At 39.1% G+C, this 27,008-nt stretch overlaps 2 protein-coding genes across 3 annotated transcripts; one reads left to right on the plus strand and one right to left on the minus strand.

Moving 5' to 3' along the window:
• Positions 1-1,067: 1,067 nt before the first annotated feature.
• Positions 1,068-1,791, minus strand: tmem186 (transmembrane protein 186). The gene is given in 1 exon segment (XM_048551725.2): positions 1,068-1,791. A coding segment is annotated over 1 exon segment (588 nt). The 5' UTR covers positions 1,656-1,791.
• Positions 1,792-2,918: 1,127 nt separating this feature from the next.
• Positions 2,919-26,996, plus strand: pmm2 (phosphomannomutase 2). Of its 2 annotated transcripts, XM_048551726.2 has the most exons (8): positions 2,919-3,504; positions 3,989-4,100; positions 8,645-8,721; positions 14,215-14,306; positions 16,290-16,389; positions 21,493-21,568; positions 22,638-22,753; positions 24,852-26,996. In XM_048551726.2, exons 1-8 carry the CDS (start codon positions 3,415-3,417, stop codon positions 24,954-24,956), a joined length of 768 nt encoding a protein of 255 aa, XP_048407683.1. In that variant the 5' UTR covers positions 2,919-3,414; the 3' UTR covers positions 24,957-26,996. The 2 variants fall into 2 exon arrangements, with proteins under 2 accessions (XP_048407683.1, XP_048407684.1); XM_048551727.2 differs by lacking the exons at positions 2,919-3,504; positions 3,989-4,100; positions 8,645-8,721 and adding an exon at positions 12,135-13,072.
• The last annotated feature ends 12 nt before the right edge of the window (positions 26,997-27,008 follow it).

Here is a 27,008-nt window from a genome sequence, read left to right on the forward strand (position 1 = left end):
AATGCCACCAACAAGGCTGTTTGAGGGGATTACTTGTGATTTACATCTTAGTTGCTGGATTAATGCTTTTAACTGCCGGCACAGTTGAACTGGAGCCTTTAATATTAAAAGGCTTGGTAACGTACAGGTCTTTCTGCTGTTTTTGGTCGTTTAAATACTTGTACTGTTATGGGGACATCGAGGCACTCACACACCTTGCTCTGGCAATTGAACATGACTTGAAAAACACGTGAACACAACACAGGACAGAACAAACTGCTAGAAGAGGAAAGAGGAACCGGTGTTAAATTTGTGATTGAAAATGCCTACAGCTTTTAATATTTATGCTTCTGCCCCCTGGTCTGCTGCAAGGGATAGATATGACATCTTCACAGAATCCCTATAACACGGGAGCAGGCCATTCGGCCCATCACGTCAACACTGACCCTCCAAAGATCATCCCACCCAGCACCACGCCCCCCCAACCCCAACCCACTCTATCCCGGTAACCCTGAATCTACCATGGCTAACCCACCTAACGTGCACATCTTTGGACTGTGGGAGGAGATCTCAGGAAACCCACATAGACAAGGAGTCTGCAGTGTTGCCTGGATGTGGAATCAAACTCAAATCCCTGGCCCTGTGAGGCAGCAGTGCTTACCAATGAGCCACTATACTGCCCAAAATCTTGCATGACTACTGAATATGGGAGGTCACTGAGATACCCTATACAGAGACAGACAGTTGTAACACACTGTCTTTCAGCATTGGAATCATAGGAAGTCTTGCAATACTAAAAGTGCTGTATAAATTCAGGCTGCTGTTGTCCACCTACAGAAACTACCGTTACCACAACTCCAAGGATAGGGAGAGAAAGCTTGTGCCACAACAAGTGGCATTTCAAAAAGGTTAACTCCAGTAACTGGATTCGGAGATACATGGGTCATAATGCCAGTGAGGTGTGCATTCATACTGCAAGAAATTGTGGATCTGAATATTTAATAACATTAAGTGCCTGATTTTTACCATGGCTTAGTTTATTTCAACATTTAAGCAAATGTTAAATTCATCCAACATAATGTTACAAATTACATCAGGATGCTAGTGAGTAAAATTTAGTGAATATTACCAAACACTTGTAAGAATTTTTGCTTATCAACTATCTGCCCAAACTTAATCGTGAAATAGAAAATCTCAGTTTTATTATATTGTTTAAACTGCAGAATAGTTTCATTTGCTGTGTCCCCTGTGTCTCCAAGAGGCATGACATCTCCAACAGAGACATAAAAATCATTTCTCCTTCCCCAAAAAGTCAAATGTGAAACCTTCAAAGTGGTTCCAGAGTCATTTACATACAGCATCCCCACAAATCGTCTTAAATAGTAACTCATGAAATAAAGCATGATGACAGCAAAACCTGATAATCCAGTAATATAAGTAAGGAGAGTATTTTGTACTTGTTGCTGCAGGTAAAAATAATAAAATGTAGGTACAAGAGCAACAGTTATGCCAGTCTGAAGTACTTTTAGCCTTGAAACAGCTCTCAAGAATCTTATTCCACGAAACCTATATATCATTGTGAAGTGTTCATTGTCTGGAAATTTGGGCTTTGGCTCCACCCTGTGTTCCCGCACATTTACAGACATTTGCCTGTGTTGAATCTGTACTTGTGACATAACACATCTTTCACATGCTTTAAGATGAAACTTTGTTGCTTGAAGACATTGTGCAGCACAAGTCTTGAGCTGCCAACCAAAAGTAGTGAACTTTTTCTGGGTACTTGAGGCACACAGAAATAACAACGATCTTGTCTGACAATAATGGAGTATGCTATTAAAAGCCAAAGCCTTCAACAAAAAGAAAATCCATGTGAATGCAAAGCCCAAGTGTGTAATTGAGTATATAACCTCTACTCGTACAATATCAAGAACTGTTACTTAAATAAACCACATCTCAATCATAATTAAGCAACAATTAAGTGATTTACAAAATCTGAAAAGCACATAGACTGATGCATGATTTTAAACTAGTAATATTGCAAAAATGCAAACAATTTCACGTGTTTCCAAATGAAATTATGAGATTCGGAACAGATATTGATTGTTCCTTTGGTTCCCCAAATGCAAAGCATGTACATTTGGCATAAAACAAATTTCTACTTCATAAAAATTTTCCAACGCACTATCACCACTACTTTCACCCTATCGATTACACCAAGAGCATCTTTCTGTTTTCTATGCAAAGACTCCAGATGAGGGGCGGCACGGTGGTTCGGTGTTAGCACCGCTGCTTTGTGTGACCGTGTGGAGCTTACAAGTTCTCTCTGTTTCTGCGTGGGTTTCCTCTGGGCGCTCCGGTTGTCAGGTGGATTGGCTGCGCTTTAAACCAAAAAAAACACCCGCGGTGTGCAGGCTAAGTGGGTTAGTCATGGTAAATGTGGAGTCACGGGGGTGGGCTGAAGGTACTGTGGGCGAGACAACGAGGTGTGGAGCTGGATGAACACAGCAGGCCAAGCAGCATCTTAGGAGCAGGAAAGCTGACATTTCGGGCCTAGACCCTTCATCAGAAAATTAATACTGAGGGTGAGATGCTCTTCGGAGGGTCAGTGCAGACTCGATGGGTCAAATAGCCTCTTTCCACACTGTAGGAACCTCTGAGGTACAGTGCCCCTGGGAAATGATGTCCTCAGAAAAGGCTCCAGTTCACAAAACTAATACCTCAATAGCCTAACTTTTAAATTTGATGAAATATCTCTCATGTTTAGTCGATGTACTGTATAATGTAAAGAATAAAGTATCCACTTTATTTCTAATTGTTATCCATTTAGAAATATTCAAATAATTTAGACTGTTGCCTTAGCTGTAAAGATTAACAATAAACAGAAATTGCTAGAAAAAGGTCTATTTTTGTTTCCTTTAGCAGAACTAATTCCGGATGGGCACACCTGGAGGGGATGTGGCAGCAAGTTATACACTTAAGATAAAACCGAAGATCTGGAACAAAAACGGAAATTGTTGGAGAAACTCAAAGGTAAAGTCGCCATAGCGTGACCAAGACGACAGGGCTGGTTCAGAGACTGCAGCTCCCGGCTGTGCATCCATGGGACCAGGCTCAGACACAGAGACAGCGGTAACACTTACCCGGCCTAGGGACAGCGGCCTGCAAACACTGCTCAGGAGAAACCTGCACATCGCATTACATCCAAGAGCAACCCGGGATCGTAGACGCAGAACCAGGGAGTTATTCACCGGCCTTGAGACACCGAACCGGGGAGATACTGACCGGCCTGGAAACGGTCAGTCACGCTCCAGTTCCCCAGCAACTTCACAGTCTCGGCCTTGCTCCGCTCACGTCAGGAACTACAACTCCCAGGATTCAGCTCGATGACGCCTGTACTCTGAACATTTCCGGGAGCCGGTGGTGACTAGTAGCAAGATGGCAGCGGCGGAGGCTGTTTGTGGTGGCAACAGCGGCAGGGTCCTGTGCCTCTTTGATGTGGATGGGACGCTCACCAAACCCCGGCAGGTAGGCCCCAGATAGCACTGTCGTCGGCCAGAAGCCTGGTCAGTGGAGAAAAGAGTCCCTCTACAGGCCTGAACGGGGGAGTGGATCCCGGGACCGGTCCGTGAACGGGGGGAGTGGATCCCGGGACCGGTCCGTGAACGGGATTAGATCCATTCATCTGGATCTAATGATGGATGCTTTCTGTTTAATAAAACCACGGGTATCATCTGAGAAATAACTTCTGGCCCCTCTTTAGAAACAAGACTAATAAAAATATAAACCATAAAGGAAGCATTCTGAAATGAATTACCCCAAATGCCCACTACTTTCTAGTGCATGTTTTGAACCGAATTTGTTTTAAGCCTTGTTCCATAGAGCTTGCCATTTAAAAATACATGTCTGTAAAATGGCTATTTATTCAGTTCGGGAATTGTGGGCTTTTTATGCGGCATCTTCTACTGATTTTACACCCTGTTGTTTTCCTTCCCCTAATGTCACCTTTTAGAAAATCACTTCGGAGATGGATGAATATATACAACGTTTAAGGGAAAAGGTGAAAATTGGAGTTGTGGGCGGTTCTGATTTCGATAAAATTAAAGAGCAGCTGGGAGCCGAGGGTGAGTCCTTGCTTTCGAACAAGACCGTGGATGAGATGGAGTCCTGAGCCAGATTTTGTAAAATGTGCTCCCGACAGATTAAAGGCGTTCGCTGCAGAGCATGTCAATAACCCTAAACGCCTGTTGCCTATCTCTACCATTTGATTTTGAAAATAAATCTGCCTTGTACAAAACCGAAAGCAGAGAGTGAACGCAGTGTACTGATATAGCCAATCAGAACAGCAAAGACAACGTGGCAATTCCGGCTGCTAGGTTTACAGTGTACCAATCAGTAACTAGATTTTGGAGGCATGACCCATTTACAAGTGAAAACACCCTGGCATATGGACATAGGAATTGCCCCATGCTGTATTTATTCAGCATGAAGTTTCCAATTGGTCAGAGTCCAGTTTGTACCATCTGCCTCAAAACTGCAGTTCTGCTTATCAAAGGTTCTGTGTTATCTGGATTTACCTTTCAGAGGTTAAAATGCGAACGTGGTTATCAGAAATAGGAGGAGTCTATTCAACTTGGTCGAACCTTCTCTGACATTAGATAAAGTGGCTGATTTTGTTGCAATCTCATCACTTTCTTGCCTACCCCCATTACCTTTAATTCCATTGTTAATCCTAATTTCTCTAACCTGGCCTTCACCATGTTTAACCTCTATGGCTCTCTGTGGAACAGAATTCCAAAGATTGACAGCTCGTGTTTCCTCTAATTTCTCCAGTGACTGTGCAGATCTCCGAATGCAATGGTACATCAGTCAGCGTACACTTCAAGGGAACGTTGCTGACAACCCTCCTTGTGACTGTCGTAAAAAGACAACCCCCTTTATCTTTAAAAGAAACTGTTGTTCAATAAGGGCATTGTATCCTTATCAATATCTAAATTAACTTTGGCTAGAATTAAAATATGTGGAGACATCCAAGATAGATATACAACCCCAAGTCATGTGAGGTTTGCGTTTCCCAGACACCGTGTATTACTTTGTGGACTTCAATGGGAACAAAGTTTACACAATTTTAGTCCAATAATGTGAGCTTACTAAACAATTGTTCTCAATAACACACATCATATGTCTCATAAATAACAAATGAAAGATAAAGAAACATGATCTACAAATAATACTAACTCACCATTGTAGTCATGGTAGCTCTCAGGATCCACACTTGAAATATCTCATGGAAGATGCAGATATAAGATGTCAATACTCATTAGTCTTGATATGATATACCAAGTTGAAAGGTTAATATCAAGAGACAAACCCATATCCTCCTTTTCCAAATTTGAAGTTTACTTTAGGATACAGAGAAGCTGAAGGTTTGAGGTTGCCCAGTTACCCTACCAAAGTTGTGATTTGATCAGCAGTGAAACTTGAGCAGAAATAAAGAGGCTACAAGACCGTAAGATCTTGGAACAGAAGTAGGTCATTCAGCCAGCGGGACTACTCTGCTATTCAGTGAGATGGGTGACCTGATAATCCTCACCTCCAATTCCTGTCTTTTTCCCCTTTTCTCTTACTGATTAAAAATCTGTCTGTCTATGCTTTGGCCTTACTTAACCCAGTCTGTACAGCCCTGTACAGCAAAGAATTCCACATATTCACTACACTCTTAGAGAACAAATTCCTCCTCATCTGACTTAAACATGTATCTGCTTATAGAACCATAGAATCCTGACAATGTGGAACCAGGCCATTCAGCCCGTTTATGCTCTATGATCCTGGACTCTTTGCATTTATCCTGTGAAACCCCCTAAGAAACTTATATGTTTCAATAAAGTCACCTCTCATTCTTCTAAATTCCAATAAGTGTAGGTTTAACCTGTCCTCAGAAGAAATTTCTTACATGTCTGAGATCAATCTCATAAACCCTCTCTGGACAGCCCCCAATGCCAATATATCTTTTTTAAGAAAAGAGGATCAAAATTGTTTGCAGGATTCTAGGTGTGATCTTAGTAGTGCCATTATAATTTTAGCAAGATTTTCCTGTTTTTGTACTTCATTTGAATTAAAAGCCAACATTCAATTTGCCTGTGTTCCCTGCTGAACTTGCATGGTAGCAGCCTCCATGCTGCAGATTTCTGCAACCCATCTCCATTTAAATAATACTCAAGTCCTGTATTCCTGCTCAAGTGCATAACTGTACATTTTCCCAAATTATATGCCACATGCCAATTTTTGCCTGTTCATTTTACCTGTCTGTACCTGTCTTTGGATTCTGAGTCATCCTCACCACTTGTCTTCCTACTTATTTCTGTGTCATCCACAATCTCAGTACATTCATTTCCTTCATCCAAGTTACTAATACATAAATATATAGTAAATAATTGTGGCCCCAGCACCAATGTGACACTCCAGTAGTTATAATCTGGCACCCTGAAAATGTTTCTTTTATTCCACCTCTTTGCCTTCTGTTAATTAGCCAATGCTCTGTACATGCCAACCCATTAGATCTTTTCTTATTAAGCAACATTGTGTATCATACCTTATTGAAGCCCTCTTGGAAATCCAAATATTACAATTACTGGTTCCCCTTTATCCTGTTGGCTATCTCTTCAAAGAATTCTCAGAAATTTGTCAAGCACAGTTTCCACTTCATGAAACCAAACTGGCTCTACTTGATTATATTGCATATTTTTAAAAGCTGTGTTATTACATCCTTTACAATAGAATCTAAAACTTTACCAATGACAGAGGAGAAGCTCACTGGCGTATAATTATCTTGTTTTTATTTCCTACTTTCTGAATAGGTTGTTACATTGGGAGTTTTCCAATCCTCTGGAACTTTTCCAGAATCTTAGATTCCTAGATTAGTACTAATGCACCCACTATGTCTGCAGCTGCTTCCGTTAATAGGATGCAGTCCATCAAGACTAATTAGCCTTTAGTCCCATTAGTTTCCCTAGTACATTTTCTGTAGCTATTAGATATTGTATTTCTTTCCTCTCCACCTTTTCCCCCTTGCTTCTTTAGTATTTTAGGTATCAGAGATCTTCTGATAGTCCCTGGTTTCTCATTACTATTTCCCCAGCCTCATTCTTGGAGGAACCTACGATCACTTCAGCTTCTCTCTTTCTTTTTATATCTTTACAGAAGCTTTTATTGTCAGTTTTTAAAATACTTGCTCAGTTTATCTTATTCCACCGCCCTTTTCTCCCTGGCTGTCCTTTCAAAAACATAACTCTGAATGTTTAGCTCCCAGATCTGATTTTCCATAATGGTCTGAAGATCATGTTCATCAAACTCCAGTTGTGACATTAATTTGTTCATTTTACTCTGAAAACACTGCATTTAAAATCCAATAATTTTACCTTCCTAACCCTATTTTCTGGCAGTGCAGCAATAACAAAAATAGGAAAAAGTAGGAAGAGAAGGAGAGGATTACATTAAAATGGAGTTGAAGAGGTAAATAATGCATTTCAACCCAGATGGTGCTCACCTGCCTGTAAGTGCTTTTAGGATGTTGGTGAAGAACTCGGCGTTTTTAATACTTTTTCAAGAACTCATCTGTTAACACCAAATCACCTGTCTTCCTAATTAAATAAACAATAAACAAGGATACTAGTGGGCCAAGTAGGTTACATGGTTGCCATTAGGCTACCTTTTCAGATTTTTATTTAATTCTGATTTCACCATTTGCCAGGATGGGATCCAAGCTCCAGTTCCCAGAGCATTAGTTTGAGGCTCTGTATTAAAAGTTCAGTCACATGACTGCTAAGCCACTGTCTCTCCTCGAACTTGGATCTTTTTTGTATTTTCAAATCTACCAATTCAGAGTTATTACACATCTCTTGAGCAGGTGGGACTTACATCCGAGATTCCTTGCTCAGCGATATGCACACTGTCACTGCATCACAAGACCCATGTAGAAATCAGCATTTTTGTTTTTTTGAAGGTGATCTGTCTGAGCATAAAAAGGACCTCTTTTCTAACTCTTGGCAAAACTGGAATAGAGGTTGGCTGCCAACCATGAGACAAATCAAACCAGGATAGATCGATTACCAACTTTGCCATACCCAACCCAGTTTATGCTAACAGCACTCAACAGGATATCTCCACAGTTTATTTCTATTTCTATTCCTAGATATGTATATACAACAAAAGGCATTTTCAGTATATACAATCAATCTTTTCTTGCTGTTATGGGGTTAGTGATGTAATCAGCTTTCATTCCCCTGGGTTCGGGAGGCAGCATTATCAAAAATTTCCTATATCTCATTACTTACTAGTGACCACTACACTGAAATGTCAGTATGTGTCTTTGAACAATTGCTTGATCTGCTATGCATCTTTGTAAACCAACAGCTTAAACCATCTACAAGACTCAACGGAAGTGATTTAATTTGCAGTTTTATGTTACTGTCTAATTTATTGGATTTCAGCTTTGAGTCACCGGTCAGTAGGTGATTTGCTGTTAAGAGTTGAGTCAACAAGTGGAGCAAACTATGCCATTTAAGTTAATTGGTCATCTTTACGTAGATTCATTGCACATACAGCTTCAGAAAAAATGAGTGTCTCAGATGTATCATAATCTAAAATGCCTGTTCTATTTTCCTTTCAGTTGTTTGCAAAGTCGATTATGTATTTGCTGAAAATGGCTTAGTTGCATATAAAGCTGGCAAGTTTTTTGCTAAACAGGTAAGTTTTCCCAACACCGAAATTCACCTGCATCTGTTAAGTGGGGAAAGAATCCCCTTTTTATTATTAATGTATGGAAATACATATTGTTGATTTGTTGAACTAGCTTATTCCAATCCTCCTCTCAAATACAGAAATGTAAAAGGGGTTTGTCCTATCTGTCGCACTGACACAACACAAGAAAATGTGTGTGCACAGCATTCAACTGAAAATGTGCAGCAGCAGTTTATGCACCCAGCACTTCTGATCAGCTAGAAATTTAACTGCATATAGTTTATATGCATTTTTGAAACATCAGTTATGAAACTTCAATGTTTGTCCTATTTTAATAGATCACTTAATCACACACCTTCTGGAAAGTCAATGTTATTTTTGTTGCTGATCAAAGTACGTTTGTCCCATTCTCTTTTTTTTTAATTCGTCATATTCGCTGAGTACAAATCATCAATGTAAAGCAAAATTTGAACTATCTGGCACGGTATTATGTGGAATTCTCTGGTACTGCAATTCCTGGACTCTGCTGTGTCTTTTTAACAAAAACGAGTGCCCCTCGACTTCTGAAACTCAGCTTCTATGAGCTGTGCAAAAAATATTTGAATTCCACTGAATAGTGCTGTTATTTAACTCCATAACTAAATTAGAATGATATTTAAATGATTAAAGACAGCAATCATGGGTTCCAAACAAGAACACGTCCAATGTCGGCAAAACAAAAATCCCATTTAAAGAGATTTCTTGAGTGTCTCTTACTCACTACTTGATTCACTTCTCTGGAACTTTTAAAACATTACAAGACCATAAGATGTAGGAGCAGAATTAGGCCATTCGGCCCATTGGGTCTGCTCCATCATTCATTCAAGGCTGAAACATTTATCAACCCATTCTTCCTGTAATCCTTGATTCCCCTACTAATCAAGGACCTATGTATCTCTGTTTTAAATAGCCTCAATGACTTGTTCTCCACAGCCTTCTGTAGCAATGAGTTTCACAGATTAATCATCCTTAGGCTGAAGAAATTCCTCCTCATCTCAGTCCTAAAGGATCATCCCTTCACTGTGAGGCTGTGCCCTCAGGTCCTAGTCTCTTGTACTAGTGGAAACATTTTCACCACGTCCACTGTATCCTCTCAGTATTGAGCAAGTTTCAATCAGATCCCCTGTTATCCTCCTAAACTCTATCAACTACATACCCAGAGTTCTCAACTGCTCCTCACATGACAAGCCTTTCATCCCTGGTTTCATTCTTGTAAACCTCCCCAGGGATCCCTCCAATGCCAGCCATCTTTCCTTTGAAGCAGACCCAAAACTGCTCATGATATTCCAAATGTGATCTGAATAGAGCCTTACACAGCCTCAGTGGTACATTTCTTGCTCTTGGATTCTAGCCCTTTTGAAATGATTGCTGCATTGCACTTGCCTTGCCAACTTCCAACCGATTCGGCATATAAATCTTAAACAGGGACTGATAAGTCCCTTTGTGCTTCAGATTTACAAAGCTTTTCACCATTTAGAAAATAGTCTATGCCTCTATACTTCCTACCAAACTGTATAACCTCACACTTGCCCCAGGGAAGTTTGAAAGCTTCCTAACAAGTGAAGCTAACACCTGTCTGCTCTTAAACCCCTGTCCATTAATGATTGGGGATGAGCCCAAGCTGACACAGCTTGCCATCCAAGAATATCAGCTTCTTTAAGTGTGACTAAGAAACCAGTGACAGGAGGACATTCTGCTTGAAGCAAGATAAATGAGCTCTAATGAACGAATTACTGACTTCTCAGGATCAGAGGATGATGAACAGGTAATAGTTCAGATTGTAAAAATGTGAAATGTAGAAAACTGGATTGAGCAACAGATTTGTGAAGTATCCTTAGGATTTTGGAGAGTCTGGAATGCTTCTGACTTGCGTGGGTGCATCCCTGCCCTTTTAACGTAGAGGAATTTTACAGAGCAATCTGCTTTATCTTTCACTTGTTTGGAAACTTCTGACCTTCCCTGGACATCTTAAAATGCCAGTGATATGAATCGAGTGGTAAATAAGGAACTCTCAAGAAACCCTTTAACTGTCATTTCTTTGTTTAGTCAGTATGACATTTCCCTGCTGTGTGCTAAACAACAGAATTTTTACTGTCCTGGGCAACCTACAAGTTTTTCTTCTAACTGAATGCAAACCAAATAAGGAGATAATTTGTACACACATGGTTTACATGATGCACCGATAACTTTGGAAATAGTGAATTGTAATGCTGGATATATTTGCTACAATGTTCTACCATGTTTAAAACTGTGCTAATATTAGGGACCTGCTTACCAGGAAACAAGGATTTTGTCAAATGTCATTTGGAAGAATTGAGTTGATTTCTAATTTGCAGTAGTGGATGGGGGACTAAATGCATGGAAATTGACAGTGCATGAAGAAGCCATCCCCACCTGCTGACTTGAAATTTTAACTGCATCATGTTAGGCTATCAGTATGCAATGCCCTTGGAAGAGGTGGGGTGTCAATTTCAGTATGCTAGCAGATCATTTACAGCAATATTAAAAGGCATTTGCAGTTTTACTAGTGTTCCCATGGTTTCCCAGAACTTGCCAATGAAAGCAAGGTTAGAATGCAACAACAGTTAGATCAGTTAAGTGAATTGGCCATGCTTAATTGCCCATGGTGTCCAAGATATCTACGTTTAAGTAGATTAGCCATGGTTACAGGGCCAGGATCGGGGGACTAGGTCTAGGTGGGATTTTCTTCAGAAGGTTGGTGTGGAATCAATGAACTGAATGCTTCCACCCAGTAGGGATTCTACGATTCAAAACAAATGTCAGGGAAATATGCCAGTAAATCCTGAATTCTCGCAAGTGCTCTCCTGCGTGATTGTATCAAAGGCTTTGCTGACAATACTTACGCTGAGGGGTGATTTTTGTTGACTTTGGAGACTTGCATGGATATGTTTGTAGGTCCTTTAGATTTGCATCAGAGTTTGGCTTATATTCTGTTACCATGGATCTGAAATGACGATTAAGATGAGCAGCACTAACAGCAAGAGGAGCAGCTGCCTGACTGTGGTAGATATGCAGCTCCATGGGAGAGAGGAAGTTAGATAGACATAACTTGTAAAAGGCTGCAACCATTTGGTAGGTCTGAAGGCAGAGGATAAGCTACCTCTATTAGCACAAAAATATCTCGGTAGTTCTAAGCTGTCATGTAAGATTTGTAAAAACAAATGCTGGGGGAAAAAATCTTGCTGCTAAGTGGATAGGTGGCCAAACTTTACTACTGACTGAGTGTTATCAACGTCCTCCACTTCTTTGTCTCTGGATCCTTCCTTCTAGGTCTCTGCTGGAGACATACGGGAAGGTGATGGCCTAATGGTATTATCGCTGAACTATTAATCCAGAGACCCAGGTAATGTTCTGGGGACCCGGGTTTGAATCTCGCCACGGCAAATGGTGGAATTTGAATTCAATAAAGATCTGGAATTAAGAGTCTAATGATGACCATAAAACCATTGTTGATTTTTGGGGAAAAGCCCATCTGGTTCACTAATGTCCTTTTAGGGAAGGAAACAGCTCTTTTACCTGGTATGGCATACATGTGACTCCAGACCCACAGCAATGTGGTTGATTCCTAACTATCCTATGGGCAGTTGGAGATGGGCAGTAAATGCTAGCCTAGCCAGTTACACCCTCATCGCGTGAATGAATTTAAAAAAAAATTGATGGACCTCCATGTCATTTGCTGAATTTTGAAACCGTGAGGAATCAGACAAACACTGTTGCATCTTCTCATCTGCAGGGACAGATTGACCTTTGGAAGACCAAGCAACATTCAGGGTGTCAACTGAGGTGGAGCAATGAGTCAAAGTTGAAGAACTTTGAATTGAGCCCGTACTTGTTCCTTTGAACCATCATTCCTCTTATGGCCCACCCATAACTGCTTACTAGAAATGGACTGGAGAGCTGTTATTAAGTTTGGGGGTGGGGGATCGGTGCAGATGAGGGTATCTTTTATTTTGTTAAGGACAGGTTTGGGATGTGAGAATCATGTAAATCAGCATGTGTTCATTTGATTGCCAGATCTGATACTCCACACAGATGGCTACTTTTAGCATTGTAAAGGTTGCAACATCATGCCATTCATGTTTGGGATTTCTCTAGTCTCTCTGCAGTTGTGCACAATGCAGCTGTAAGTCACACATCATTGCTGATGTTACAGAAGTATTCTGTTGTCTCAGTCCCTAACCTGAACAGGTTCTTCCAACTGAGCAGAATTGAGGACTATGCAGTCTCCGACATGGACTCTGTGCTGTTCTCGTCTCCTTCATCTGATCATGGGCACTTGGAAAAAGTGAATCAGCAGGTGAATGCTTTGCATGAGTCCTGTGACTTTATCTATTTAGATGGAATGACCTCCTCAGAAGTTGTCATCCTTCCCCTGGTCAACTATTTGAGGATGTTTGCAGGCCCTATCAGAGATTAAAAGCATGAAATAGAACTGTCAGGGTAAGAATGTTTTAAGTGATCATTATTCATTTGGTCACTGGCTGCTGATGTCATGTCAACATGAGTGAGTGGTCTTTGTCTGCTGGCTGCCTTTGATTTAATTCTGTTGGCATTGAAGCCACTATTTCTGAAGCTAAGTGTGCTGAGGCTCTGCTACTGTCTGGCCTTCCCAGCAGTTGTCATTTGAAGGATTCATGGAGAGCCCCCTTGGATTCTGTACATCTTGCATATGTTCTGTGCTTCCTTCTCTTACAAGGGATAATGGGCCATGAATAAGAGTAATGGCATTCGTTGACAGATGGATGGATGGGAAGCATTTGTTGAGAATGAAAATGAAGGAGAAGTGTGACATTGGAGAAGGATGAGATTGAGTGGACTGTTGGGGATGTGATAAAGGATGAATGATGTGCTGGAGTAGGTTTGAGAAGGTAGGGTGAGAGCGGTTTGGGGGTAACTACATCAGGATGTAGTTAAATATGGCACTTTTCTGCCCTACATATGTTGTTAAACAGATTTCAGTGTTGAATTCATTGGCAGCCATCAACAATATATTTCATGATTCACCGGAATTTTTCCACCAGTCAGAGGGGAAATGTATCTCTCTGGGGCCTAAGTGGACCATTAACAACTTGCAGCTTCACAAACAGGCATCACTAAAGCGAGGTGCATCCAAACTCCATTCTGCAAATTCCTTCAGTTGTGCTCTCAACTCCAAACTACATCATATTGCATGTTTGCAATGTCTATTTAGTTACTGGAGTTGGAATCAACTTATGGATCCTTATCACTTCTACGCAGGATAATTGTTTCCAGGTTTTGCAATCCAATGGTAATGCAATAGGGCGGGTTTATAAGCTACTGACCAAATATACTTCACTTACTTCCCAAGTACTTCCAGGCCTCAATCCACCCAGGTACTTTGAATCTAGCCCATCATTTTTGTACATGATTTGAAATATACTTCACTAGTATTTTTGTTTCATATGTCATGATTTTTAGACCATCCAGAGCTATATTGGTGAGGCTATCCTGCAAGACCTGATCAATTACTGTCTAAATTATATGGCCAAGATTAAGCTGCCTAAAAAAAGGTAAAAATCTTATCTAGAATAACCTCTTTCTCTGTAGTTTGGATCATCATCTTTGAGCAACATTATTTCAACTGTTCTCCACAATAATTCTTACATTTTTATTGTTAACTTTGTTGACAATGTTTTCAAATGAATTCTAATGAATTAAAAATAAGTAATAATCAGAACATAATGAGTAAAAACTGGACCTTGTTGCAAATCTTTTGTTGTCCTCTATGTTCAGCCTTATTTTGCTTAATTATCTTTAAGAATGAGTTGTATTTGACAGTATTCGGTGAAATTTATCTCATTTAATCTTGACTTACTTCCTTTATACCATATGGCATCATACTAACCTGCAAATTCAGACAGATCATACTTATTTATTGTTTCTGGTAAGCCCTCCCTGTCGATTACAAGCTTGTCACCATGATCTCTCAGTCACAATGTCTTCCTTGTTTATTGCCTGATGTGCTGAGCAATAATGATTTTATCACCCATTAAGCATTAATTTACATGCATATTAGCTTTCCTCATCTCCCTTTCTGGATGTTTCCCCCATTTATATTTTTCTTTTTTAAATAGTCCTTTCAAGTGGTAAGTTCTTTTAAGTTTGAAATCCATTCTAATCTCTCTAGGTATCCAGACAGGCCCAACCTTCAAAATTCACTTTTATCCCCTGCTGGAATATATTTAATTATACTTTTCTTTCTATCCCTTTCTATTCCAATTTCTGATCTGCAGTCATTTTGGAAATGTTTCCATACATTTAAACTGTGAATTGTTACTGTTGAACACTGTAAATTATACTATTATAACACTTATCCTAGAATTTTCTGAGCAGAAACATATTGTAACCAGTGATTCAGATGTTCTGTTAATTTCGGTTACCTGTTGATTCTGCTTAATTACCTGGAAGCAGTACGAGTAGTGCTTCCTTCCGTGTTAAAGTATCAGCATCATGAAGGAGAAGACAGGCACAAAGACGGCAAAATGCTTTTTCCTTTCTTTTCCAACCTCACTATAATAGAATAATTAAAAGCCTAATAAATTGTACATTTTGTAAATACATGTTATCTAACTTGTCCAAAAATAATATTCTTGACTTCTTCACGAGCAATTTATAATTTATTTAATGTGACTAAGTCCTTGCAATTTCTCAGTTCAGTCCAAATGAATACTTCTGGAATCATTTCTTTTACATATTTTATGCTGTAGTTAGTGTTTAAATGTTCTGTGTCCTTGCTGAACATTTTATAAGCTGGAATATTTCACTGCTAATCCTGACCTAGCAGTGATTATGATTCTGTGATTATTGTTATGTTATGATTTCCTATTTTAATCAGAGTCCAGTTCCCTAATTTTGAATTTTGGTAAATTTTACTTTCAATTGACTTATTGGACAATTTATTCACCCTTCTTAAATCCTGACCCATTTTTATTATCACATTCTGTTTAACTACATAGTTATTTATAGTTTTAATTGGACATAAATTTTTTGTTCCAAGCAATCAAATCTCTTCCGTTACCCAATCCAGTGTGATATTAGTCCCATCTTCTCCCACAACACGAATCAACCTCCTTTGGGCCTTCTCTTTAATATAATTCATTTTTACCCAGTGTCCAAGAAGCCTGAACACTCCCCCTCTGTCCCTAACCTACTGTCTTTCACCATGCCGTGAGATGTTCATTTTTGCTTCTTGGTCTGCACACTTCAGTGGTGTTTTCAGTACATGCAGTTCTTTTTTAGTTCTTTGGTCAAATGATTTTGTAATACACCAATCTTTTAAGTATACATTTCCTAAATAGATTATATTAGAAGTCTTTTTTAAAAATTTATTCAATATATTAATCATAGGGGTTTTCAAAGTGCTTACGTACATCCTGGCCAATGAATTGATATTTGCAATACAACTATTTTTGTGGGCTATACAATTCAAAACCTACAATAATTTAAGTATTAGTGCTGGTTAGAGATTTAATGATGCTATATTTCTTTCACAGAGGCACATTTATTGAATTCCGTAATGGAATGCTGAACATCAGTCCAATCGGTCGAAATTGCAGCCAAGAAGAACGTATTGAATTTTTTGAACTTGACAAAGTGGGTTCATTGGAAAAAATGTTTAATTTGCTGATAATTGATGAGATTTAGAAAACAAACTTGAGGACAGCCAGTTAATCTTCACCAGACAAAAATAATTTTAGATTGAGGTGCCAGTTAAAAACTGCAGGGTTTCTCTTGGCCAAAATGGTCAAAAAAAGTTGCTAAGTGTGTGCAATGGTTTTAAGATTAGCCTGGACATCCAATTCTAGTCTTTATTGTTTACTCCCAAAATTTTAACTTGCCTCCATGTACTATGCAAGTTTAGCTCTGAAATGCTAATATGATATAATTCTTATGATGTACTATATGTGAGCTCCTTTCATCTAATTCCACTTAAGTGTACTCTGGTTGACACACAGTAGTAAGTTGCAGGATGCTTTAGGAATAGAATATTTTTGATTCAATTTTGTTTTGATTTGCTTTAATTTTTGCTCGTTTGGCAAGGTGTCATATTTTGGTGGACCCTATGAAATCTTCCCGCAGACCTCCGGGCTTAAAAGTATTCCGTGGGAATTACCATCTTTAGTCTATTGTACCTTAATAACTTCCAAATTGCCAAATAGAAAGTTATATTTGAAATATACAAAGCCAATTCATTAACATATTTTGAATGAATTATGTTATAGCTAATCATCCAATTATCAAAATCCAAAATGGTTAATCCATGTACAGTATACAGTTGGAGACATGTATTCAATAAATGCTGTCAAAACACCGAAGGATGAATTGAGCAAGGTCTAAAGCTCACATGGCCAATCATGATACAGCATCAAGCAACAAAGCAAATAGAATACAGAACTATATTGCTGGTAATGTAGAGAAAGATCATGTTCGAACTGATTCATGTTCTGATCAGATCCCTCCTGGGTGATGCATTCATTCTGGTCACCCCGTGGAAGGAAGGCATTCAGCCTGGAGGTGTTTCTGAGAATAGCTGAATGTTGGAGAGCTATATATATTTGTAATTAACCTGTATAGATTTACCTCTGGAACAGGTGAGATTTTAACCCAGGGCCCCTGGCTGAGGGGTAGGGACACAACCATTGGACCTTAACAGCACATCAGAGAACTAAGTTGTAAAGAAATATTGCAGAAACCTGATCTTTTTGGCCTGCAAATGTAATGACCTTGTAACATTATTAAAATATATAAAAAGGATAAATGTATGACTTCAAACCAAGTCATAATCAGTCAAGACAATGCAGATTCACATTGTAAAAGATATACTTAAATCTGTGGTTCAGAATGTTTCACAAAAACCTATTGAACGTACGGATGTAGTGGAGGTGAAACTGCAAGGAGAACTGTAGTATCCTTCTGGATAGATTAACAAAGGCGCACTAAATCAGATTCAAGATTCAAAGGCTATGAATTGTCTGTCATGTAAATTTCTGCAAGCCAGAATTCCTCCTCATCATAATGAAAATGTAACATTATAGTACAGTATCTAGTCATTGCCACACAGTGGTGCTGTAGAACAGTACAGTACAATGAAAGTCTGCACTGTTTCAGCAAAGGATTTTGATGTACAGTACTTTCAGCTGTTTCTGTTTATTAATAAGTTCCTTAAAGCATCTGCTGCAGTTGAAACCCAGACCACAACGGTACTATCAGCATTAAAGTTCATTTTGCAATTTCTTGTTTACCAGTAATATTGGTGCCCAAGCATTGCAGCAAGCAGTGATAATCTATTAAAAACTGAAAGAACTGCAGATGCTGTAAATCGGGAACAAAAACAGAAGTTGCTAAAAAAGCTCAGCAGGTCTGACAGAGTCTGTGAAGAAAAAAAATCAGAGTTAATGTTTCGGGTCCAATGACCCTTCCTTTATTAAGTGTTTGGTTGAGAAGGTTTTTTTTGCCCCTGGTCCAAACGTTGAATTGGAACACATCAGCTAAACTTTTTCACGTTTGTGTTTTTTCTGAAGAACCATTTCTCTTGATGGTTCAGAAGCTTGCAGTAACTGGACTTTGTACTCTGTGGTCTGGTTAATGTACCTTTTCTATAATTTGCTGACCTGTGAGATGAACAGTATATTTGTCCACATGCTGAATTACAATGCAACAGGCGTAACCATTTAATCCCTTGAATGTATTCTGCCTTTCAGTTGACTAACCTGTGCCTCAGCTGGATTTTCCGACCTTTGTTTTATATCTCTTTATCCCTTCACGTCATTGCTGAACAAAAAGAGTCGTATGACCCACTATCCAAAGTCCTTCAGTTGCAGATCTCCACTATTATTTATGTGCAACAAAACTCCTGGTTTAATTATGAACAAGCTTAATTTGTAAGCTGCTTCTTCTGGACTCCTCCTTTAGTGAATAGTTTATTGTTCTGGATCTATCCTATTGAATCCCCTTGTTATTTTAAATCCCTCACTCTGAAGTTCTGAACTTACAGGAATATGAACCAAGATTATGCAACAGCTCCCATAATTTAACCTTTTAAGCTCTGTTTCATTCTGGTGAATCTGTACTGTGCTTTTTGCTAGACTGATCCCCAATCACTCATCTAACTTTGACTACCAGCTCACCCACCTGCCACTTACCTACTTTACTCATTACTTCAGCCCCCAAAAATTCACTCATCCACTAACATTCAAATTCAGATCAATAAATTTGCCACACAGCAGCTACAACTGTAAAAGGGCTGTGCCCTCTTTTACGCGTGATTCTACTGCACTGTGCTGCAGCTGTCTAAGGGGCTGTATTCTGTGTTTCTGGAAAAGCCAGACTCTCAATGCCTTGGAAGAAATGCAGAAATGTCAGGGAAATGTTCAAACAATAATCTAACAACGATTACCACTTCTCAGAAGATCCAGGCCAATACATTATTTTGAGATGGAGTATTTTTTGATAGAAACAAGCAAACATTTTTATCAATCACTGTGCTTCTACTGCTGTTTGACAAAATAGAAAGTGGACATTTTAATATATTTTAAAAATACATATCATTAGAAGGGATGCCCTATGGAAGGTGATGTAAGTACCGTTGGTTTTGAATACAAATGTGCATGCTACTAGGCAAACACACTGAAAAACCATTATCTCATTCAAGCAATAGAAAACTGTGATGTACACAAAAGAAAGCATTGGCAAGTTAGATCAGTAACAACAATCAAATCTTTATTTACAATCAGGACAAATAAACCATGGACGTTTGTAATGCCTTTCACAAATTGCCAGCTTTTAGCAGGATTGGAATTCTGACTTTCAGACAGCTTTATTAAAGACACTAATGTATAAGTCCTGATCATTTCCTAACATTCCTTTCTTTAAGTTTGCTTGCAGATTCATCTCCACTACATCTGTACATTCAATAGGCTTGTTTTTATGTTTGTAACGGTCTGTAGTGACTAGATGATTCCCATGTCTGTGATGATGTACTTGTGAAAGATAGATAGTTTGCGTGGCTTTTCATTCAACCATTTCAACACCCCCACCCCCCCCCAACCATTCCTCAGACGACGTGTCCATCCTGGTCCTCCTGCAGTGCCACAAAGATGCCACCCGAAGGTTGCAGGAACAGCAACTCATATTCCGCTTGGGAACCCTGCAGCCCAATGGTATCAATGTGGACTTCACAAGCTTCAAAATCTCCCCCCCCCCCCCCCCCCACACACACACACAGCATCCCAAAAACAGCCCAGCTTGTCCCCACCTCCCTAACCTGTCCCTCCTGCCACGTATCTCCTCTTCCCACCTCAAGGTCCACCCCATCTCCTATCTACCAGCCTCATTCTGCCCCCTTGACCTGTCTATCCTCCCTGGACTGACCTATCCCCTCCCTCACTCCCCACCTACACTCACCTTTACTGGCTCCATCCCCGCCTCTTTGACCTGTCTGTCTCTTCTCCACCTATCTTCTCTATCCACCTCTCCCTATTTATTTCAGAACCCCCTTCCCCTCCCCCATTTCTGAAGAAGGGTCTAGGCCCGAAACATCAGCTTTCCTGCTCCTCTGATGCTGCTTGGCCTGCTGTGTTCATCCAGCTCCCAAATCTTGTTATCTTATATGGAATTTTCTATTTGTCTGATTTAGCCTCTGTCCCCTACTTTGTAGATTTATTGAGATTTGATGGTGTTTTAACAGATTATTGTTTCAGATTTCAATGTTTGTACATGTGACCATTTATAAACGGTCAGTAAATGCTTTACGTTGAATTAAATTAAATGATATATTGTCACTTGCAGTGACAATATATCGACAGTGAATAATAGTGAAAAGCTTCAACTGTTGCCATAATCCGGTGCCATTGAGTAGTTTGAGATTAAAATAGTAACAAGATACAATTGAAAGAGAGTCTATCTTTGCGCTTCCACATCACCATGTGTCCTGAGCCGGCTCACCAGCAAAACCCACTCCTCCACCCTGCCTTCAGCACCTGCGCTGGACCAACCAACATAAAAGTCATCAATCTTTCGGTGCCATCTCTTCACCACTAGACCTATCTCAATGACACCACCAGTGAGTCCCATTGCTGAACCCACACTCACCCCCTGACACCAGAAGTCCCTGCTCTGGGCCTTCGGTAATGTGGAGTCCCAGGCTCCACTGTCACGGCCCTGAATGCAAGGAAGATGTCCTTGCTGCCACCACTGCTCACCTCCAATTGCCATGGGGTGCTGCTCCCCCAGCGCCTCCAATCATGACCACTGGAAGGCTACCATCATTGCACATAGCTCCTCTCTCACTGCCACACTGATGCTGCTAACTAACCATCAGAGAAAAGAAAAACTAAAGAGAAGCTTCAGAAGTAAGAAGAAAAAAAATAAAGCTGATGTTAGCAGATGAGCCCTGGGCAAGAGTCCACATGCAGCCCTGCTGCTCCGCCACCATCTTGAACTCCAAAGAAATAGCTGCAGATGAGCAATTTGAATATCCATTTAATTTTATTGAGTAATAAAATGTCAAATTTGAATTTATCAAGCGAGGCGAATTTTGAACTACTTAGGGTCCCCAAAGCTGTCAAGTGCAAATTACATGAAACTTATTGTTCTCTGCAGTTGTCAGTACATTGGATCACTTCTTTTGATCCAGTTGAATATTTCTTACTGAGTCCATTTTGAAACAGGCTGCAATTGTGCTTTATTTCACAACAGGAAGAGAAGATCAGAGAAAAGTTTGTGGCTGACTTACGAAGAGAATTTGCAGGGAAAGGCCTCACTTTTTCTATTGGTAATTTTAATTATTTTTCTAATAGCGTGGTGTTGGAGGGGGTGATGGGCGTAAGGCAAAATGTTTGTATTTTCAGAAAAGCTGTCAAAAGCGAAAATTCTGTTAATTCTTTTCCAGAAATTTGTTTTGTCAGTTATTCATTTTGTATGTTCAACAAAATTGCAGATCACACTGCAGCTCAATATGTTTGAGTTTTATATATCCCATCAGTTAGGCATCAGTGATCTTTTCACTGTCTCGATAATGGCAGATGTATTGAAGACCAGTTAGCTTTTACAACCTGAACCGTGTGACAAGTTGTATAAGCAATGAATATAATTCCAGTTAAAAATTAATTTGAACTACATTACAAAAGTAATTTGTACTTTAATGAGATGCATTTATGCACTATTATGAGATGCATTTATGTACTTTGTTGTAATTCATTTACAAATGAATTTTGAAACCTAACCTCCAGCTGAAGTTACAACTCTGCTCTTGGTCTCAAATCATCAAGCACTAGGGTTTGAACATTCCAGTCGAGAAGATTTATTTGAAGTTGCATCAGCTGTGTTTACACACTAACACCAGCTTCACTGCAGCATTAAGCAAGTAACTAGGAACTGTCTCTGGGGTCTACCAATTAGCATCATAACTTCAAAAGATTTTCAGACGTCCAACTTATCCATCTGACCAGAATTTTGGCTAATGAAGAGAGCCTTTGAAGAAATTCCCATTAGTTATATATTGAATCCTACAAGATTCAGATCTACATGCACTCAATTGCATACCCATTGTAGTAGAGCTAGAATAAGGAACTGAACTTGTGCAGCACATACACTTCTTCAGCAAATAGGAAAGGAATAATGCTAAATTTATAAGCTTACTGCATTTGTTGTCAATGTTTTCATCATACTTTAAACCATACTTGGCAGCAATGTTCATAATTTGGTTTAAAGATTTAAAAGTCAACATTTCATGCATTTTGTTTTTACTTCTAAGTTATGGGGTTTTTAGAATTAGCATCAGTAATATTTTGTCAGGTGGAAATGTATAATTAATTTCTAACAAGTTTTCACCTCTTCTTTAGGTGGACAGATCAGTTTTGATGTGTTTCCAGATGGATGGGATAAGCGATACTGTCTGGGAATTCTGGAGAGTGACAACTACGAGACCATCCATTTCTTTGGTGATAAAACCTTACCAGTAAGCACATATGGAAAAATCTGGGCACAAATGGGAGTTTGGAGATGAAATGCTGATCCCAATCAGAATACTTTCAGATTTATTTGTGAAGGTGGGGCAAGGGACTTGACAGTGAACCCACTGTTGGGAGGTGGGTGGATCATTTAAATATCTTGATGAAATTGACAGACCGACTCAACATGATTTTCAGCTTTTAACATTGGACACCTTGGTTTTCCAGGCAAAACAAGCTCAGTAAGAAATTTTACTGGTTGTGGGTTGGGAGGGAACAAGAGTGCTCTTCCCAGCCACCACCTGCTGATTTCTAGGCAAAGACCAGCTAGGGCCAAAGAAGGTGCAACATAGAGTTAAAACTCTACAGCATGTGTAGAAATAGACCTTCCACCCCTGTGAATATCTACTCCATAAGTCAGAAAGCAAGAGTCACCAAAAATTGATGTTTTTCAAGCTAAAATGATGCTCCTTTCTCTTAAAAGACTTTATTAGTCATTTAGGCGATTTTGCTCGCTGGGCAGCATTTATTGCTCATTTCAAAGTACTATAGCAAAAATGAAATATAGCAGCAGACATGATCTGGAGAACAAAAGGGAGGGCAACTGGTACAAAGTACTTTAAACACAGTTTAACAAATACCCAATTTCATTGCAATATTGTATTGAATCTTTAATTGACAGCTAAAGACTCATCTCATAAAAATGATCAAATTCTTTAGTGAATTAGGCCCCTGTTAAGTGCATGTAGATCACCTCTAAAAGCTCTTGTCTTTGGCCAGCTTAACTGCATACTCATTGTGGTAGAAATTGGATAAGTAACTGACTGTGTGCAGTACATACACTTCAATAGCAAGAAAGGAAGGAATATCACTGACTTTAAGTTTGCTGCATTAAATTATCAATTTTTTAAATCACACTTTTAACATGCAGAACATCGGCAGCAGCCCATAGCACCATACTATAAAAAATGCAAAAATAATCACTCCTTCAGATCTCTGAGCCCTCCTATGGCGATTGAAGGCAGAACGACCAGCTCCACAGATGTGTGTACTGTTAAACCACCCATCTTATCTGGAGGTGGCACCACGATCAATTTACCCAACCCCAGCATTAATATGGTGCAAGGCTTAATCCTTGTGTTGGAAAACATTGACTGGAGGCTCAATACCAGTTGACCCCTGGACTTATGTTCTGATGAGACCTGTGAACCTCATATCTGCAGCAAGTTGGGAAGGGTGATAAACAGTAGCAGTCATGTTTTAATTGGAGCTGGGAAGCACTGCTCTGTTCCTTGTGGTTCTACCTTTGAAACTCATTCCATGATTTTTAAAACTCATTTTTGTTAGTCACTGATGAAGGTTCCTTTAAGTATTTCTGGTTTCCCTTAAAATAATTGTTTCAATACAAAAGCAGTGTGGCATTTATTTATTTACATATGCAGAAAGGGAGTTAAGGCTATTTAGTAATCAGAGATAATGGGAACTGCAGATGCTGGAGAATCCAAGATAACAAAGTGTGAGGCTGGATGAACACAGCAGGCCAAGCAGCATCTCAGGAGCTCAAAAGCTGATGTTTCAGGCCTAGACCCTTCATCAGGGTCTAGGCCCGAAACGTCAGCTTTTGTGCTCCTAAGATGCTGCTTGGCCTGCTGTGTTCATCCAGCCTCACACTTCGTTGTCTAAGGCTATTTAGTGGTGAGTTCTAAATGCTTCTGTTGGTGCTTATATCAGTATGGCAGGTAGGATGTCTCGTTCAACTCAATGTGCACCCACTTCATCCACAATATAGGATGATATGGGTTCTGTAGAGTAGCTGTAGTTATATCATGTTTTTTTAAAGACTTAAATTTCAAACCTTGACTTTGCTGATTGTAAATATAACCAGGCCGTCTCAAACCTGTGAATTCATCGTCAGCATCTAGCCCATGAGAATAGGGGGTAAGGAGAGGAAATTTTACATTAAACATTGTTTTTGTCTTCCAGTAAATTTCCTACATTTGTTGTAAACAGCTCAGGAATCCACTGTAAAATATCAGTGCCAACCATGACTGGAAATGTTTGAAGTAATTATTTCTTTTCTAAACAAATTAAATCTATTTTTTGTAGGGTGGGAATGACTATGAAATCTTCAGTGATCCAAGAACTATAGGCCATTCGGTCACATCCCCAGAGGATACCAGGAGAATCTGTGATGAATTGTTTTTCCACTGAGAGATTAGCATTCCAACATAATTGTTTTTTTCCCCAAGTTCACATCATCTAGTTGAAGAAATATACTTGGATTAAACTTTTCTCTCCTCCCAATTAAATCTTATTTTTCCTGGAATATTCAGCAAAAATGCTGAAAACTGTTTATCATTACAGATGCAACTTTTAATTTTTTTTAAAACAGTGTGGTATTGAATAACTGTTGAGCGAGCTTTGAGTGTGGTCTGAAAGTACAAGAAAAGATTAAATCTCAACATAACCGACTTTCTGACTGATGAATGGAAACTAAAGGTGCTGTCACAATGATTCAGCTAATTGCACTGCTTCTAATAAAAGCAGAGTACTGCAGATGCTGGAAATCTGAAATAAATACAGAGAATGCTGGAGAAACTCTAGCAGGTCTGGCAGCATCTTTGGGAAAAGAAACAGTCAACGTTGCGAATCCAGTATCACAGTTTCAGTTCTGAAGAAAAGTCATATTGGGCTTGATTGAAATGTTAACTTTTCTCTCTTCACAGATCCTGCCAGATCTGCTGGAGTTTCTCCAGCATTCTCTGCATTTGTTTATATTTGCACTGCATACCTCAATGTACAATATTCAGGAATGTAATTAATCATTTAGTATACATAAATGAATAAGGCAGTTGACAAATACTACTCTAGAAAGGTGGTATTGCTTTTTTTTTTCCAAATTGAAATGGTCTGGTTAGCTAAATCACAAATAGATACTTAACAATTGCACCTTAATGTGGAGTCTTTATTTTCTTACTTAACTTTGGATTCAATCAAGGACCTATACTCTGCATTTTCTGCAATTGTGCTGGTCACTGAGATTTACAAGGCTGCAGTAAGATAACTGTAGTAGCCCTGCAGTGATTTTGCTAATTATCTCACACAGATTCTGATTTTAGAAATAATGTTCTTAGCCCATCTACAGAACCATCTGCTGTGTAATCTTCATTTTTAATTGTAAACTGCAATTTTCCACAATGATTCATGATTGATTTCCCAAAAATCTAATTATGATCATCTATCTTTGAATTAATAATTTTTCCTATTTGGGAATCATTATATTTCAATCCAAGGATGGCTGTTAATTCACTTAATTTGTAAATATGACTACTACTGTGCAGGAGGGGGCTATTTGGTCCATTGTGCCTTGCACCAGCTCTATTTCCTAGTGCCGAACTCGCACGTATCCCTGCATAACACTATACAGAAAACATCCAACGCCCTCTTGAATGCCTCATTTGAACCTGTTGAATAGTGGTGAACCAATTGCTTTTTAGATTGCAAGAAGGTAAACAATAGGGTTTCCACAGAATTGGTACCTGGACCCATACTTCTCAATCATATCAGTGACCTAAGAACATGGTACAATAACATTAATTTCCTACCTCTAGCCATATGTAGTAAGACGGATACCCTACCTTTTTTTTAAAATGATAGGTATTTTCAGATTGTGGGTAGATCATTTTTAAATGACTGGTGCTTGTTAATCAGAAAAAGGTAGGAATGACAAAACTAGAACTGAAGAGTATTTTTTTTAAAAAAAGCACATTTAATTATTTTGACATCATACAACATTCCATTTTAGATCTTGGCTGAAACTTCTTTATCAAACGTGCACAAAAACCTTTGACCATGTCCACCCTGATGTGAGTATGTACACTGCAAAGCATGTTGTACCTTCCTCAAATCAATAAAGAGGTCATCAGAATTATTTCAGAAAAAGCTGGCTACAGTCACATCTTTTTGAAAACCTGTTCAAGGACAAATCCACTCCCAGAGTTACATCTGGAGTTGGTCATTATCGGACATCTTTTCATCTTCTGTGACTTTCTTCAAGGCATGATGTATGAAATGTGGTCCTGTGCCTAAAGTTTGAGTAACCAGAATAGTTATTTACTGATTTAACACTGCAATGAATGCTAAAGCATTCAGATCCCTAAGATCACTATTTCTTCTAATTTGTTTTTATAAAGTTTTGGCATGTTCAATTGTATATTTGAAATAAAAAGATCAATGCTGTACTTAAACATACCTGTCTGGTTC

Source organism: Stegostoma tigrinum, chromosome 23, assembly GCF_030684315.1.
Source record: "Stegostoma tigrinum isolate sSteTig4 chromosome 23, sSteTig4.hap1, whole genome shotgun sequence".
NCBI lineage: Eukaryota > Metazoa > Chordata > Chondrichthyes > Orectolobiformes > Stegostomatidae > Stegostoma > Stegostoma tigrinum.

Bases quoted from the DNA above. Each gene is read 5' to 3' on its own strand.
- pmm2 (XM_048551726.2), top strand. From the start codon at position 3,415: ATGGCAGCGGCGGAGGCTGTTTGTGGTGGCAACAGCGGCAGGGTCCTG. The intron at 4,101-8,644 runs GTGAGTCCTTGC...TTTTCCTTTCAG, and splicing joins AGAGCAGCTGGGAGCCGAGG to TTGTTTGCAAAGTCGATTAT. The intron at 16,390-21,492 runs GTGGGTTCATTG...ATTTCACAACAG, and splicing joins AATTTTTTGAACTTGACAAA to GAAGAGAAGATCAGAGAAAA.